Source organism: Hylaeus anthracinus, unplaced genomic scaffold (assembly GCF_026225885.1).
Source record: "Hylaeus anthracinus isolate JK02 unplaced genomic scaffold, UHH_iyHylAnth1.0_haploid 11997, whole genome shotgun sequence".
Classification (NCBI taxonomy): domain Eukaryota; kingdom Metazoa; phylum Arthropoda; class Insecta; order Hymenoptera; family Colletidae; genus Hylaeus; species Hylaeus anthracinus.
This window is the reverse complement of record NW_026534344.1, coordinates 2,899,412-2,914,075: the sequence shown is the minus strand read 5'-3', so window position 1 is coordinate 2,914,075 and position 14,664 is coordinate 2,899,412. Positions and strand designations below refer to the sequence as shown.

The following is a 14,664-nucleotide window of genomic DNA, read 5'->3' as shown; positions in this document are numbered from 1 at the left end:
AATTTAATAAAATATATGTATAAATAATATATATTTTGATTACGAATGCGTGGTAGATCAAATTCGTGATTATGTAGTGTTATCACTGTTGATGTCGCGTCACTCGTTCGTGCGAATACCCGTACAAATGTAAACAATGGTTTTTCTATAAACGTAAACCTTATCAACAGAATTAATTACGAGGTATGGAATTTACTGCTCCAAAGAATAATAGAGGACGAAAAAAGAGGCGACATCAGAAGAAACGACGTTGCGAAAAAATCAAATTTGAGGTTAAGTCTGCGAATCGTCAAAGATACATTTTGGAACGTACCGATATAGTTAGTGCTAAAGAAGAAATAATTTCCAATAAGATGCAAGCTAATTCTTTTTGGCAAAATTATACAGTAGCTCAAGAGTGGCAGAAAAGGTTAAATATCTATTTTGTTTACATGTAGATATGTTAATGTTTATTTTTTGAAATTGTTATACAATTAATTTAAATGTTACAGACATAATGTAACGTGGTGGAGGACTCGTTGTTTTGCCTTAGAACACGAGAATAAAATATTGAGAAATAAATTGAGGTCATTAGCTTCTCAGAATGCTCAACAACGTTCTTCATATGCAGAAAGAAATTATGATTACAAGAACCAAAATGCAGAAGAAGTGGAAGATGGAGCAAGTACCACAGAAGAGAATGAAAATTTAGAATTCCACGTGAACGAAGATATGATGAGCTTTTTGGAACAAAGCATAAGGCATAAAATTGAATTGAAGAAGAAACGTGAAGCTGAATCATCTGTCAAAAAAGAAGAGGAGGAAGATGAAAATGCTTGTATTCAAGGTGGAGCTGCATGGATGAATGCAAAGAACAACAATGCAAAATTATTATATGGCAATGCTAGCTCTACAATATTAGCAATGGAAACTGCCCTCCAGACAACCATTGATAGACACAAAGATATAGCAAAACCTCAGTATTGGCCTGTTATACCTTTAAAACCATAAACTCTAAGATTATGAACGATTTAAATGTAAATCTGTTTAAATATGTATTTAATAGACAAATATAAGTAAATCTTTTTCATACATGTCATTCATTCAAAGGTGTGTTTCTTTTGTCCTCGCAACTGACGAAAGATGACGCCACGTACACCTTTCTTTCTCAAAGTGCATCTGTACATGAGAACAAACGAGGTATAGAATAGAGCCCCGAAATCTGATAATAGAATGTAGCATTGCTTATGTTTATTATACATACATTTCGTTTACGCTCTGATCACCATATTTTTTGAAACTATACATAGCATGTAATGGTATTTGCAATTACTTTATTCAAAAGTAGTTATTCCAAATTTTAATGGGTACAAAAGTAATCATTACTTTACAGCCAAGCCCCTCTGTATACAGGGTGATCCATTCGCTGGTAGACACAATGGACAACCACAACAATAGTTGACCGTCATTGTAGATTTTATGACGGTGACCCCCGCAGCGAAAGCGGCTGTATGGGTGAAAATCTGTGTGCCGAGGACTTTTCTGATCGGCACACACATTTTCACCTATACAGCCGTTTTCGCTGCGGGGGTCACCGTCATAAAGTCTACAATGACGGTCGGCTATTGTTGTGGTTGTTTATTGTGTCTTAATATATTCACAAAAAATGTCCTACTACAGTAACACATAGCTATATGTTTTTCAAACCAATCTACTGAAAGTCTCGCTTGAATCATCAACTTTGAAGTTCTATTTAAATGAAAATGCTAAAGTATTCTAGATAGGTTAGTTTCTGAGGGGGAGTGGGAATAAGAAAAGGAAAATGTCTTCCTCGGTAATCCCTGCAGTTCTCAACTGTAAAGGCTGAATTTTATTGGATCACGACAGACAGATCGTACACGTATCGAGGATTCGTTACGATAAGATGCGTCATTCTCAAAGTTATTTCGTGGAAACGTATCGCGAGACTGATCGTGGATCACGAGAAAATAAATATTCTTGGTGTGTATCGAAGATAGATTAGGAAAGGACAGACGAGAGAGTTCTTCGGCCAGTCTGTCAATACGTTATCTCCCGGTCGATCCGCTGACACGGTCTATGGAATTCTGGAACCAGTTCGAGAGGCTCCGACATCGATACTTTGGTCCAGAGAAAGCCCCTAATTATCGAGATAACGCGTGTCGCGGTGTCGATACTGGTTACGTATCGGATCTCCACCTTTACCTACACTCCCACGGGTTTTTTGAACGATTTGTTAGCTTTTCGAACTCTATATTGTACTCTTTCGATTTGAGTATTATAAGCACTAGTACAAATATAGCTGTGTCCTTCTGTCGTTATATTTACAAACTACAAAAGCTACGTAGTTCAATTTTTGTTATACACATGTCATCAAAATTAGTGGTTTAATATCAATATTATACTCAATGTTCTACGATTTAAACACGTTTTGGATCAAATGATCAATTTATATGCAAATATTCTTTCTTAGGAAAGGGGTCAAGGAAACGTGTTACGGCGATGTTCTCCATACACATCAAAATTTTTCTCCGATCAACGTTCACGAAGATTCAAGTTATCGATCGACACGTGGCTCTTTTTCTCGATTTGTAGCAAACCGGTCGTACCTACGCAAAGTGGGCTCAGTATGTACGAGAGGCGTTTTATATCCACCAACAACTTTCATTTAGATCTTTATCGATCAACTTTCACGGTATACTCGCGTGTTGCTCTTTATTGCTTCGGTTTTGACGTTCTCGACGCTTTTCCGTGAACGGAGCACTCGGATTTTAGGTACTAAATCTTCATTCCTCCCTCCTTCTTACCTCAACGAGTTTGCACGTCGACTAGAATAATCGTTTTAGTTGCAACGGTATAAATTCTCTCGTGTAAGTTTCCGTGTGTCTTTTGATGCAAATTGAAACTAATGATATATACCCTTTCTGTATTTTGCTTGGAAGTAGCGTTATGAGTCACTTATGAGTACGTACCAATTGATGATGATTTGATTCGTTGTAATTCTTAAAGAGGGCGAGGTTGTATACGACTGAATACTAGTATATACGGCCAAGCTTCTCTCGAACATCTCGGTTTCGTGCATCCATTCTCAAGTAGCCACTAAGTGCACGCGCGTAACATTTCTTTTCCACGGGCAATTTCGAGTCTTTGGCTCTCTGATCGTACTCAGAAGTCGTTCTCTAGAGCATTTGCGACCTCGTTGGAACATTTTAAGTTCTACCTTTCGTGCAACGCGTCAAGATAGCGGTGGCAGGGGGAAGGATGAACGGGAAGGTAGAAGGAGTTTACTTTTTATCGGGTCCGTGTCATTAGTGGCCGCAACGAGTACTCTAAGTTGGTATCAAGGACTCAGAAGTCCACAGAGATCTTCGAGACGGGCGACGACGATGACGAGGACGCGGACGAGGACGAAGATACCGAAGTACCTACCACCGTTCGCCTTATTAGGCCTCGTCCTCTCTCTCTCCCCCCTCGTCCTTTTCACCCCTCTTGGTCCCCGTCTTTCTGCTCTTAAAATCATGGCCGCACGTAACCGTCTACTGATTATATGGATTCGGCGATGATTTCTGATGATGCCCCCGACCCCCGAAATGGTAAAATAATACAGTGTCGTCTCCTAGCCCGGACCCTTTTGGTCCCGTGGGCCGGTTCGTTAGCGGGGCCTTGGCGCGAGGCACCCTGTCATTATGCGGCTGGTCTCCATCACCCCCACCAGTTCCCAATTTTCAGTGCCCCTCTACTACGCCTCGACGAAATCTCTTACCTCGGTTTCTTCGCTTTGTCCCTCGCCTTTACAGTCATCTCTTCCTCATCCCTCCACTCTATTATTCAACATTAGCACTGTTCGCTACAGTTAGCGGGGAAAGAAAATCCTTCACGTGGATTCCATCGACCTCTTGGACATCGTGATCAACATTGTGCAATTATCAGAAATGTAACAACGAGGGTGTAACTAAAAATAAACTGGGAAACAATCGGGACGAATTAAATTATCTATTCGCTTCTCAATCCGCGTCACGAAATCATGTTTTTTACGAAATTCGAGCGCGAAACTCTAGAGCCGCTCACGACTACTGCGGACATTCGAAACTCGTAACTCGATCGCGCTCGGTCCGGCTGGCACCATCGTTGCGCCTCCGCTCGCAACAAACGTAGTTGCTTCTTTGTCTACTCGATCCCTCTTCGTTTTCGTGCTCCTTATTTTTCTTCACGCGGATAGAACTTTGATCCAGTCATTCTCTTTCCGATGTGTCGGTGTCATTGCGCCTTGGGGTTGAACGCCTCGTCACGACCAGATCTCGCCACCATTCCTAGCTACGCGCGTGAATTTGTTACAGAAACACAGCGCGCAGAGTGGCAGATATCACGACAGGAAATAGACGACCTGCTGCTTCGACTGCAATGTGTGGAACTGATTTAAAAAAACCGGGAATCCAACTCAATGAATACCTTAGCCAGCTACGGTAGATCCTGTTTTAAAAGCACGTAGTAAAATCAACAGGTCTAGAATTTCTTGTTTATAACGAGCTTTCGAGCCGCACCTTAGAGATTCGGGACGACAATTAATTGAATAGCAATTCGAATATCACCTACTTTATCGTCTAATGTAACATGTTGATTTTTAGGTTTTTTCGAACGTGAATTCAAGAATCCTTCGAGGATTCCAGCCAAAGAATTACGCTGGTGAAAGAAGAGGGAAAGGCGAGTGTACCGTGAACGCGGAGGACCGGATGAAAGGCCACGCCGGAAGCCAACCGTCGTCGAAAGTCCCCCAGGTTCTTTCAGATAAGTTCGCGGTCCTTCGTCTTCAAACGAACGACTCGTCCTTGGTAGCCGAGCACGGGTGTAGGTGGCCCTCGCGACCGGCAATCATTTCGCTTAATGACGAGAGCTTTGTCGGTTCTCGTCTCTCTCTTCGGTTTCGGATTATCGCGGTCCGTTCTTTCCTCGTATCCACGGGGACCACTTTGCCTCTTTCCGTTTCGTCTCTATCTTCTTCTTCTTTCGCTCTTTATTTCCGAACTCTGTAATTTTCTCCTAGCGACCGTGCCACCACGTCGCGCCGAAATTGGCGTACAGCGGGAACAGTTCGTAGAAAGCCCCTGACGTTCTTTAATGGGCTTTGGCCACGTCCGAACGGTGACAATGGCATTTCTGTTGTGCCGCGTCTTCTTTCGAAGGAACGGAGAAAAAAAAAGGAAGTACCGATGCAACGAGGGAAGCGCAAGAGGCGGAGGAAGGAAGAAGGGAGGAATCGCGAGAGTCGAGGAGAATTAGGAGGAGGACAATAATGGGGGGAATAAGAAGATCGAGAGGAAACGTTGACTATAAAGAAGAGGAAGGAGTCTCCCGTCTCGATATCTTGCTTTCGGGGGCCTCGGCTCCCGATCGACATCACGCATGTATCCGCGGGACGCAAAGTTAAGGCGGACTTGGGACAACGTATGCGTTCCGCGGAACAAAGGCCAAACAATTGGGCGCGCGCTTGCGGTTGGGACTATTCGAATGGTTCGATATTCGAATACTTGACAAGCATTCAGAATCTACGTATGTACTTTGTACATTTTGATACAATGATGGCGCTATTCATGAACTAATTTACGGTTTTCCTATATTTGTTATAAATTTGCAATATGTATTTTATTCAAAGCTTTATGTTACTATTTGTAACGTCATGGTATGCATACATTTTGAATAAAGCAGCAATTTCAGTTTCCATATCATCAACTGGGCCTTATAATGTTTCAACTTGAACGAGATCGCTGACATCGACAATAAATACGACGGATGTGGCGTGGAATGACCAAGTATGCGAATTTAGGTTTCCAGACGGTGGCAAGTCGTCGCGACGTCTTTGGTCGCGGGCATGCGCGTGTTACGCGCTCGAGGTCGAGCTGCTTTCCTGCTTCCAGCACCTGCGAAAGATCGGGCCGCGTGGCCGATGCCTGAGCAAACAATACGAACAGTGATGCACCGTCTCGGGCGTATTGTCCGTGGCGAGTAGTAGTAGGCGGCGAATTTATCTGCCTACTCGTAGAGTCAGGTAGAGGAATCGGAGGGTCCTCGACCCTCGAGGAGCGTCGCGCGAACCGACGCGACGGAACCTGATGGATCTCTCCTTCGTTCTGTCTCGATTTCGTGCAACGAAGCCGACACCTCCGTCGATTCGTTTCGGGTCGTCGACTGTTTTATCTTTAATCGATAATTCTCAATGCCGACGCGTTATCGACATCGAACCACTAAATCAGGTCAGGGGTTCCCATTCGTGAACCGTGGCCTTCTGACTAATTATCTCGGTTTTCAGGTGGCCCGTGTAGCCGGCTGAGTTCTTATCACTTCTATTATGACGATTCAAAATATTGGGGTTTTAGAAACGGATAGGAAACGTTACGCGGTAATGTCCTTATGGTAATTGTAGTTTTATGGTAATTGTAGTGGACACCTAGAAATTTGTTCTACTTTATCCTGGTGAGGTAAACGCGATACTCGAAGTATCGAAAGCGCAAGTGCTTCTGCGTACTAATTTGAATTCCTCGAGTATATGAAATTCCAGCGCGTGCCGGCGGGAGGAATTCGTTAATTTGTTCTTTTTTGTGTCGCGTCTCTTAGATTCTCGGTCGCGCCCGCCGCGTCATGAGTCACGCGCTGATGAACGGAATTATTAACGCGAGAATTTATCACTTACGGTCTACCTGCGCGCCGCGAGTAAATCACCGTTGATCTATGCGTGCATCGTTGCGAAATATATCATCGAAACACGCGATTATTCCGGAAAGCCGAGTTCGTACTTAGCCGTGTCATCGCACGGCGTCGAATGCATCGTGTAACCCAACGTCGGTCTCGTGCCCTCCCGGGCAACGTGTTAACAGATCGTCAAAATTAATGCGCCGCTTCCCGTTAAGATGTAAATTTCGTGACCTTCGAAACGGCGTACGTACCTAGAAGCGTCGAAAACAGGTCAACATTCTCTTCCAACCGATCGATTGAATTTATTAAATCAGAGTCACGGTCGTTTACAAGTACATACTTCAAGAGGTGCTTGATGTTTGTCTAACAGTGTTGAAGTATTAGAAGCGTTAAAGCTTGCTCCAGTTTCCAGAATCACCACGCACAGTGGCGCGAGTAATTATCAAAATCTTTTTCCACTTACATTATTTTATATTTCTTATTTTACTGTCTCGTGAATTCGAGATTTATTATTATGTTCTTCCATAATTTATTATTATTATCCGAGTCACCTCGGAAGAGATTGAAAGATCACATCGAAACAGATGATTATCTGCTATTCCGTCGTTTCTCGTTTGCGTGTACGAGTCGCTACGACTTTATTCAAAGCAACCACGGCACTTTTAGTCTCGTTACAAACCCGAATTATTCCAGGTTTTTTTGCGAAATTCGCGCAAAACATTGGAGCCGTGATGTATAGCATTCGTTAGTGAAACATTTTTTTTTCAACATCCAGAAATGTCATCAATATAATCAAGTTGAGAAACCTGATAAACGTTATTTTTTTTTTTTTTTTTTGTATACCTCGACGAAGTGCTAGCGACAGTTGAAAATAAATTAGATTAATTAATTTCAAATTAATTTCAAATTTTATTAATTTTATGAATTTTTTGTTATCGGCAGGAATCAAGCACGGTTCACGGGAGAAGATGAAAATTCGGTAAGCGGCGCGCAAACTGTCCAGGAATCTTTTCCTCGTCACGTCACGAGATTCCAGGACCTTTGGCACGGGCGTAGACGAGGCTCGCAGGGCCCAGCGCGGAATGAACGCCGACGGTAAGTCAGTTCCTCGCATACCGGGCGCTCAGGTAGGTAGGAAGGCGGCGAACGGTGCTGAAGAAGGAAAGAAACGAGAAATCTACGGAGAAAGGAAGAGCCTTCGCGGTTGGCCGAGAAGAAGCGAGATAGAGGCACGGCCGGACGAGCAAGCAAGCCAGGCGAGCGAGGAAAAGAGCGAGCGAGCAGAGAGTTTGGTATAGTCTAGCTGCTCGGTGCCGCGAAGCGCGCTGAATGCAGAGGCCCCGGTATATCGGGCTCGCTCCCCTCTCCAAGATGGCCGCCAGGTTAGGTTCCCCTGACCGAGCCAGCCAAGTCCCACCAGGTTAGGGGAAGGGTAGGCCTTGCAGGTGCCGCCATGTCAGTGCATGCCTAACTTCGACGCCGCGCGGAACGGACGCTGGGCCCAAGAACGCGACACCTCGTGCTGTTCTTGCTTCTTGCCATATTGCTCCTACGGGCCAGGAGCGAACTACGGACGACCGTGTCCGTCGTCGTGAATCTTTGCGTTCAAGGTCGATCGGTATTTCGCAGCGAAACGCAGACGCGGAGCGATCTTATGCCCAGGAACACGGACGTGTACGTCTTCGGAAGCGAAACTCGCGCGCAGAGGGTGTCCTCGAGCAAGAAGAAACCGCGATACGCGACGAAGGTCACGCAACGGGTGTATCGTCGCGGTACGTCGACGAGGTGGGGCAAGCTTTATTCGCGAACGTCTTATCTTATTTTTATTCGCGTCGCGTAACACGGTGTTGTGTGTCGTGCAGGACAGTTTCGAACGGAAGGTGATCTCGAAAGCGAACACGGTTGCGAGCCGAGTCGAGGAGATAGTCTCGCCTCGCGCTCTCGCTACGCTGCTGCACCAAACGGTCCTACTGTCTGGTCGTTCGCCTACGAGAGGATCGATTGGTGATCAAAAAGACGAGTGGTCCGTTACGAGGATGACAAAAGGTGCCGCGAAGCGGAAGATGTAGAGCTCGAAGAGCGAAGAGGTTTTGGAGCAATTTTTGGAGTCGGAGCGACGGAACGGGATCGGAGATGAAGGCAGCTCTGGACACGAGACGATCGGCCCGGTCTCGCGACCGATCGTTGTCCTGATCGTCTATCTATCAGGCGTGGATCTATCGCGAGGAATGCACGATATCTCGCGGGCGAGGGTATTCTAGCAGCGGCTAGGACAGCGGATAGCACGGCGTGCCAGCAGGCGAAGAGGGAAAGAGAGATATAGCCCGGCACGTACGCGTCGGTAGAACGAAAGGAGGAAGAACGGGAGGAAACGAAGGAAGAGGCTGCGAGGAGGAACGAAGGCGGAGCGAGAGAGACGTGGAACGGTGTCGAGATAGGCTCTCGCGTTCGCGGAAGGAATTTCCACAAGGTATCGGCGACACGGCGAACACCGCGCTGGGAAAACTAGAAGACGATAGAGAACGTCGCGCGGGGACAATCGGCGGTTCGGTGATTACGAGAGGAAAAGCCAGGATAAAACGTGATTGTGCTTGGTGGTGGTGCTGCTGGTGGGTGATCAGTGTGCCGGTGGATCGCATACTTGTGCTTTCTACCGTCGGTTTTATCGAAATCGTATTCTCATTTCGGAGCGTGTCCGTGGGCCCGCGACGGAACGTTGGTAGGATCGGTGGTACTCGATTTCGCGTCCTCTCAAGATCGATCGTACGGGGATGGAAAGATCGAGATAATAGCGCGAGACGGAGGTGGAGGCGGCGGCGGTGGTGGAGGCCCCAGGATGCGGCACCTGCTACTGTTCCTCGTCCTGGGAGCGACCCTCGCCCCGGGCACGTGGTCCGAGCACGTCAGATACTTGGAGGTCTCGGAAAACGCGAGACCCGGCACCAGGGTAGGCTTCATCAACGCCGACAGCCCGCCCTATTTGATAGTGTCGGTGTCCGGGTCCGCGGTCGAGTCGGACTTGAACGTGGACCATGCGACGGGAGAGATCAGGACGAAAGTGTCGTTGGACCGCGAGACCAGGCCGTCTTACAGCCTGGTCGCGTTGCCGCAGAACATTCAGGTGGTCGCGCTGCCGCAGAACATTCAGGTGGTCGTGAAGGTGCTGGACGAGAACGACAACGCGCCAACGTTCCCCGTGGACCACGTGGACATCGAGTTCCCGGAAAACTCGCCGCGCGACGCGAAACGCGCCTTGCCGCCCGCCAAGGATCCCGATCTCGGCCAGAACTCGACGCAGAAGTACGAGATCGTCTCTGGAAATCACGGTGACGCGTTCAAACTGTCGCAGCACCGCGGCCGCGACGGGGTTCTCTATTTGGATCTGCAGAACTCTGGCTCCTTGGACAGAGAAGCCCGTTCCCAGTACCATTTGGTGATCGAGGCGGTGGACGGGGGCGTTCCTCCTCTCCGATCGCGGCTTCGCGTGAACGTGACGGTGCAGGACGTCAATGACAATTCTCCGATCTTCAATCAGACGACGTACGTTGCCAGCGTCCCGGAGAACGCGACCGTCGGCACCCCGGTACTCGCGGTGAACGCAACGGACAGCGACGCTGGGGACAACGGACGCATAGAGTATTCCATCAATCGGCGGCAATCGGATCGCGAGGAGATGTTTCGCATCGATCCCGAGACGGGCATGGTGTACGTGAACAAGGCGCTAGACTTTGAGTCCAAGGAACGCCACGAGCTGGTGATCGTGGCCAGGGACTGTGGCGCCCAGCCCCTCGAGGCGAGCGCGTTTCTCTCTGTGTGTGTCACCGACGTCAACGACAATCAACCGGCGATCACGATCATCTTCCAATCGGACGACGCGACGCCCAAGATCAGCGAGAGCGTTCAGCCGGGGGAGTTCGTGGCTAGGATATCTGTCAGCGATCCTGACTCCAGGACCGAGTACTCGAACGCCACGGTCTCGCTGTCCGGTGACGAGGGATACTTCGGATTGGCCACCAGGGACAATATCATCTACTTGGTCGTGGTCAAGAAGCCTCTGGATCGCGAGAAGAAGCCAGTCTACGATCTGTCGGTCGAAGCCACCGACGCGGGCACGCCTCCGTTGAGAGCCGTTCGAACCTTTCGGCTCCTCATCACCGACGTCAACGACAACGCGCCCAAGTTCGCTCAGGAAAGGTACGAGGCGCACCTGCTGGAAGCCTCGGAGCCAGGCACGTCGGTGTTAAAGGTGACGGCCGTGGATCTCGACGAAGGCGCCAACTCGGCCATCAAGTATTCTCTGTTGAACTCCACGTGGTTCACGATCGACGAGACGTCCGGGCTGATAACCACGAGGACCCACGTGGACTGCGAGGCAGATCCGGCGCCGATTCTAGTGGTGATCGCGACGGACCGCGGTCAACCGCCGTTGAACAGTAGTGCGATAGTGCGTGTGACGGTTCACGATCTCAACGACAACGAGCCCATCTTCGAGAAGCCGCTCTACAACGCTACGGTTTCGGAGGCCATGCCCGTTGGATCCTGCTTTCTCAAGGTGAGTTTTTGCAAACTTTTCACTTGACCTAGTCATCGTTCGACGAGTTTAACGAGATCCCTGAGCTAACGACGCGAGCTTGAAGAAGCGTTCGAAAGATATAAGGCTATACAAGTATAACAAAACCGTTGCATCGGTTCCAGGAATCTTGCTTAACTCGTCGTGGAACGCGTGGTAGGTCGAGCGCGATGAAACACCGTCTCTCGTAACAATATACCTAAAGATAATATAAGACCCCGCGACGGTAACTGCCTCGATAGCTATTTAACAACGTAACTCAGCGACAGTTACGCGACGTGGACACGTGATTGACAAGGGAAGGACCCAACCTGTCACCCTTCCGTTTACCGTGCTCTCGCATGATGATAGTAGACAGGTGCCTGTTGCAGTGTGTAAAACATTAGATGCGGACACGTGATAATTGCGGTGATACGAGTAATTGTAGTTGTGTGCGGCGCGAGTTGCGCCATATACCGTGAATATTGGGCCCGTTCCATCCAAGTTGCCCTGGCGCAAATGGTATAAGTTCGCGGTTGTCATAATTTTTCTCGTGCAACAAGAGGAATGCCTTTGGCTGTGGCTGGCATGATACACATCGCTGAGTAATTACTCGGTTTTAAATTTGCACCACGGCGATCTCGATGGCACGGGTTAATATATTAGGGTGCCCCGGAAAGTATAGCGCGTTTGAAAACCTTAATTTATTAAGCGATAACTACAACAAAGTACAATTCCGAGGATGATAATTCACGTTCCTCCGGTATCATTCTGAAAGCAATTACCTGCAGTTTTCTGCAACGGTACGTCGGTTCTTTAGATGCGAGAAGATCCTGGTTCCACGCTCGATATCTTCGTCTTCGTTAGCTTTTGATCCGCATTCGTTGCACTTGCCTTCATTTCGACCACCTCGAGTAAGACGAGTTCCGCGTATCGAATCTTAACAAATGTCCCGAGCAACCCGACGACGATCACGTAACGTCGTTTTCCCGTAAACGAACGGTTTCCGAGATCGACGTTCCTCCATCTTCGACAGACCTGCTAATTGATCTGTCATCGAGACCGATTGCCGACATCCTCGACGAGGGATACGTCGCGAATTAATAGCGCGAGTGCCGCGTCGGCGCGAAAGTGACAGCACTCCGTGGACCGTGGATCCGCGTTTAACCCTTGCATAAGTCTCTGTGGAATGTTTTGCGTAAAGTCGCTTCTCGACGGTGCCTATCGTGTCAAAGGTTTCAGCAAACGCAGCCAGCCGAAAGGGCATCTCGGCTCACGAGCGCTCACGCCGCGGGCCAAGCGTCTGCGTTACGCTGGGAAACTCGTAATTGGTACCGCCTGATCGAAAGGTTTTCTCCGGCGTGTTGCAATTAGCGTGTATATCGCGAATATTCGTGGATCGTTATCGATCGACGTTCATTCTCCGCGAAAACCGAGAGTTTGCGTCGCTTCGGGCCTGAAGCTGGAATAATCCTTTCGCTGTTTACTCGGCTCGGGCAAGGCGAAAAGTATCATTGACAGCTGAGAAGAACGTATTTGTGGCGATGCATAATACATACTATACGGATACATCGTAATAATCGTTCTAACCGAGTAGATCCCTCAGAGGCATTCTTCTCATTTGCCAATTATACTACTACCACAACGCTCGAAGAACGTTATATCGCACGGATACACTAGTACCATTGGTAGCCGAGAAGAAAGCCTCCAAGGTGAGCGCACTCCTCGTTGTTTTCGGTTACCAGTGATACTGCTATCGGTACTCGAAGAACGTTGACAGGTTTGGTTTTACGTAGCGAAGGGTACGATCGTCCGTATTCGTGTATTTGCATGCATCGCACGTACTCGTTGCACGCCGTCGTGACGAAGGGAACACGAGGGTAGGGAGTGTAGAAACCTGAATGGGAAAAGCATCGTACGCATACCGACGACTACGCGACCGTCATGCCCGCTATCTCGTTGTTCACGACCCGAAAAGCTCCGTGCTCGCAATCTTTGTGGTCTCTCTGTGCTTTGCACGAAACACGTGGCTAGTCGTGGCGCGCTCCGTTCGCGCGGGGAAACCTGTTGCCCATGTTTTCTTTGTAGCCACGGCGAAACGCGCTTCCCCGAAGCGCTGTTTCAGCGAGAACAAGCTGCTCTCGACGTAGACGTTGCTTTACGAGCATCGCGATCGGTATTATTAGGTAGTTCGGAAATAAATGGCAGACCTCGCGCACTAGCTTCAAATAGAGTCACCCAATCAGAAGTTGATCGGTTCGCACGTTGTTAAATAACCTTGTCCTCTTTCATACATTTTCGAGCAAAGAATCGGAGCAAGCCCCGTTATTCACATCGAGTGAACTAATTCCAGAAACGAAGCGTTCTAGCGTCGCGCGTTTGTGAAATTCGAGACGTCGCGTCGCAACGATTCGCGAGCGGGATTACGCGGGCGTTACCTGGCGTCGCCTTTTAAGGACGATCGTCTCGGGCGCTCGGCGTAATCGTGGAAAGTAATACTATACTTACGCGCTCGTTTGCGTACGATAACGAAGTCGTTACAGGTTCTTGTGGGCTGTCGAAGCAACGACCGGTAACCCACTTCTTTGCCAGCAAAATTTCTCGATCGCTGCTCGACCGTACGGACGCGAAAGGGAAACGCTCTGACGTAACGCTTCGGTACGACATCTGTTCCCCGAAATCGTTCCATAATCATCCTCGCATTCGTTCTCTCTGCCAAGGTCTGACAAGTAAAAAAATCGACTGGGCTAGAGGAAAAGATTTCATGAATGGGAGTCCCCACCTGTCGCTACCCGTTGTCCCCCAAGTCGATTTTTGCACTTGTCTCTTCCGTGGTCGTTCGTAGGCGACACTCTCGCGCCATCCTTGGTCTCCTAGCTCGATTCGATTTGGAGCGAGCAGGGTAAAAGGATACGGAAGCGCAAAGGGTAAGATAAAAAGACGGAAGATGAAACGGACACCGCGCGTTGGATCGCAAGAGGACCGCGAGGTAGTCGCTGCTGCTGTGACGAAGCGTCTGTCATTCATAACGTCCGTGATCCGTGGACCGTGGATTCGTGAGGCACGAACAGAAGAGAAGGGATTGGCGAATGGAGGCGGAGAAAAGGGCGCGCGGTAGAAAAAGAGAAAAATCTTCCCTGGGCCACCCTCTCTCTCCTACGAGCGTCCACGTCCGTCCATCTGGCCGGGCGAAACGCGTGCCTCCTTTTTTCTCCCGTTGGATTGTCATCCGTATTCAAGGGAGAAGCGGTGAATGCTCGCGCTGGTGCACGCCGAATGCCGATGGAAATTGCGTGGAATAAGCGAGTACATTTTTCAATTGGCCCTTGGATGCATTTGCCGGGATACGCTTGGACGATTAGTTCTCAACGATCGCGTCGAATTTTTCTACGATATACCTCGAGTGTTCGTAACAATGTGGGAACTTGAAA

General features: G+C 48.5%; 2 protein-coding genes across 2 annotated transcripts; both read left to right on the top strand.

The window, feature by feature from the left end:
- The first annotated feature begins 46 nt into the window (after window positions 1–46).
- Window positions 47–1,079, top strand: LOC128889429 (uncharacterized protein F10E9.5-like). Its single transcript, XM_054147065.1, has 2 exons — window positions 47–409; window positions 492–1,079. The coding sequence occupies exons 1-2, from the start codon at window positions 186–188 to the stop codon at window positions 988–990; spliced, it is 723 nt and encodes a 240-aa protein (XP_054003040.1). The 5' UTR covers window positions 47–185; the 3' UTR covers window positions 991–1,079.
- A 6,565-nt stretch (window positions 1,080–7,644) lies between these two features.
- On the top strand, window positions 7,645–11,263 carry LOC128889561 (protein dachsous-like). Its single transcript, XM_054147283.1, has one exon. It carries the CDS (start codon window positions 9,521–9,523, stop codon window positions 11,261–11,263), a length of 1,743 nt encoding a protein of 580 aa, XP_054003258.1. The 5' UTR covers window positions 7,645–9,520.
- The last annotated feature ends 3,401 nt before the right edge of the window (window positions 11,264–14,664 follow it).